Here is a 1,280-nt window from a genome sequence, read left to right on the forward strand (position 1 = left end):
AACCCCCATCCCAGAAACGACCTCCATCCACTACTCACTTCTTATCGAGGTTGATGAACTTCATGTCGAGGGTGTGGACGGAGGTGAAGACGTTGGTGGCGCCCTGGACGACGCTCTCGCGGGTCTCGGGCATGGCGACGGGCGTGCAGTGGGCCAGGAACACGGGCTCGTTTCTCGAGCACAGCGGCAGGTACGACAGGTAGTGCCCCGCCACCAGGACGACCTGCGGGAGGGAGAGACAAGGGGAAAATCAGGGAGGCTGATAGTATGGGTTTTCATATGATTTTGTCTCTAATTCAAAGATAAAGATGTGAGGGATTCGGAGGGAAATAAGTTGTAGAGAAAATAGGGAAAAGGAAAGAATGGAAAAATACACATGAACAAATCTAAGACACTTTTCATGTATCATTATATTCCCTCTTAAGTTCCTTCCCTTCCCTATCCCTTTACAAGAAAAGCGATGCATATTATCACTGCAATAAGAGTGGAAAAAAGAAGTGGAAAGTAGTGGGGGAAGTAGAATAAATCAATAAAATAGATAAAAACTAAACACATCACAAAGACGCAACACAAATTATTCCATCCATGAAGCACAAATCCCCCTCCTCCCCCTCCTCCCTCCCCCTCCTCCCTCCCTCCATCCTCCTCCCTCCCTCTCCTCCCCCTCCTCCCCTCCTCCTCCCTCCATCCTCCTCCCTCCCTCCCCTCCTCCTCCCTCTTCCCTCCTCCCAGTCTCCTCCTTCCTCCCTCCCTCCCCTCCTCTTCCCTCTTTCCTCCCTCCCTCTTTCCTCCCTCCCTCCCCTCCTCTTCCCTCTTTCCTCCCTCCCTCCTTTCCTCCTCCCTCCTTCCCTCCTCCCTCCTTCCCTCCTTCCTTCTTCCCTCCTTTCCTCCTCCCTCCTTCCCTCCTTCCTTCTTCCCTCCTTTCCTCCTCCCTCCTTCCCTCCTTCATCCTTCCCTCCCTTCTAAACAAAACAAAAATGCCAATTATAATTCCAGAACGTCCGTCTTCTAATCAATATTCGAAACAAGTCCAAGATTTTTTTTTATTTACTTACCTCTCCTATATATCTTAATTTTCTTCACTTATCTGCTCTGGAATATCTTTCTTATCTTCGCTTATCTGTTCTCCCAAGCCACATTTTTAATATTTTTCGTCTATTCCTTGCGTCCTCTTTATATTTCTTAACTCTCGCCTCATCGCCTTGCAGTATTAACTCCCTTTACTGTATTTCTCCTTTTTATTTTCTCTTCTGTGTCTTAATTCCCTAATACTGATTTAT

The 1,280-nt window shown here is 47.7% G+C and overlaps 1 protein-coding gene across 1 annotated transcript in view; it reads right to left on the minus strand.

Moving 5' to 3' along the window:
* LOC119592267 (single-minded homolog 2-like) overlaps nucleotides 1-1,280 on the minus strand; it is a gene marked incomplete at both ends in the record, with an annotated part of 148,326 nt that overhangs the window by 47,201 nt on the left and 99,845 nt on the right. Inside the window, 1 exon segment of the mRNA XM_037941096.1 lies at nucleotides 39-223. Within this exon segment, the coding sequence (XP_037797024.1) occupies nucleotides 39-223 (185 nt within the window).

The sequence above is a fragment of the Penaeus monodon genome, chromosome 30 (assembly GCF_015228065.2).
Source record: "Penaeus monodon isolate SGIC_2016 chromosome 30, NSTDA_Pmon_1, whole genome shotgun sequence".
Lineage (NCBI taxonomy): Eukaryota > Metazoa > Arthropoda > Malacostraca > Decapoda > Penaeidae > Penaeus > Penaeus monodon.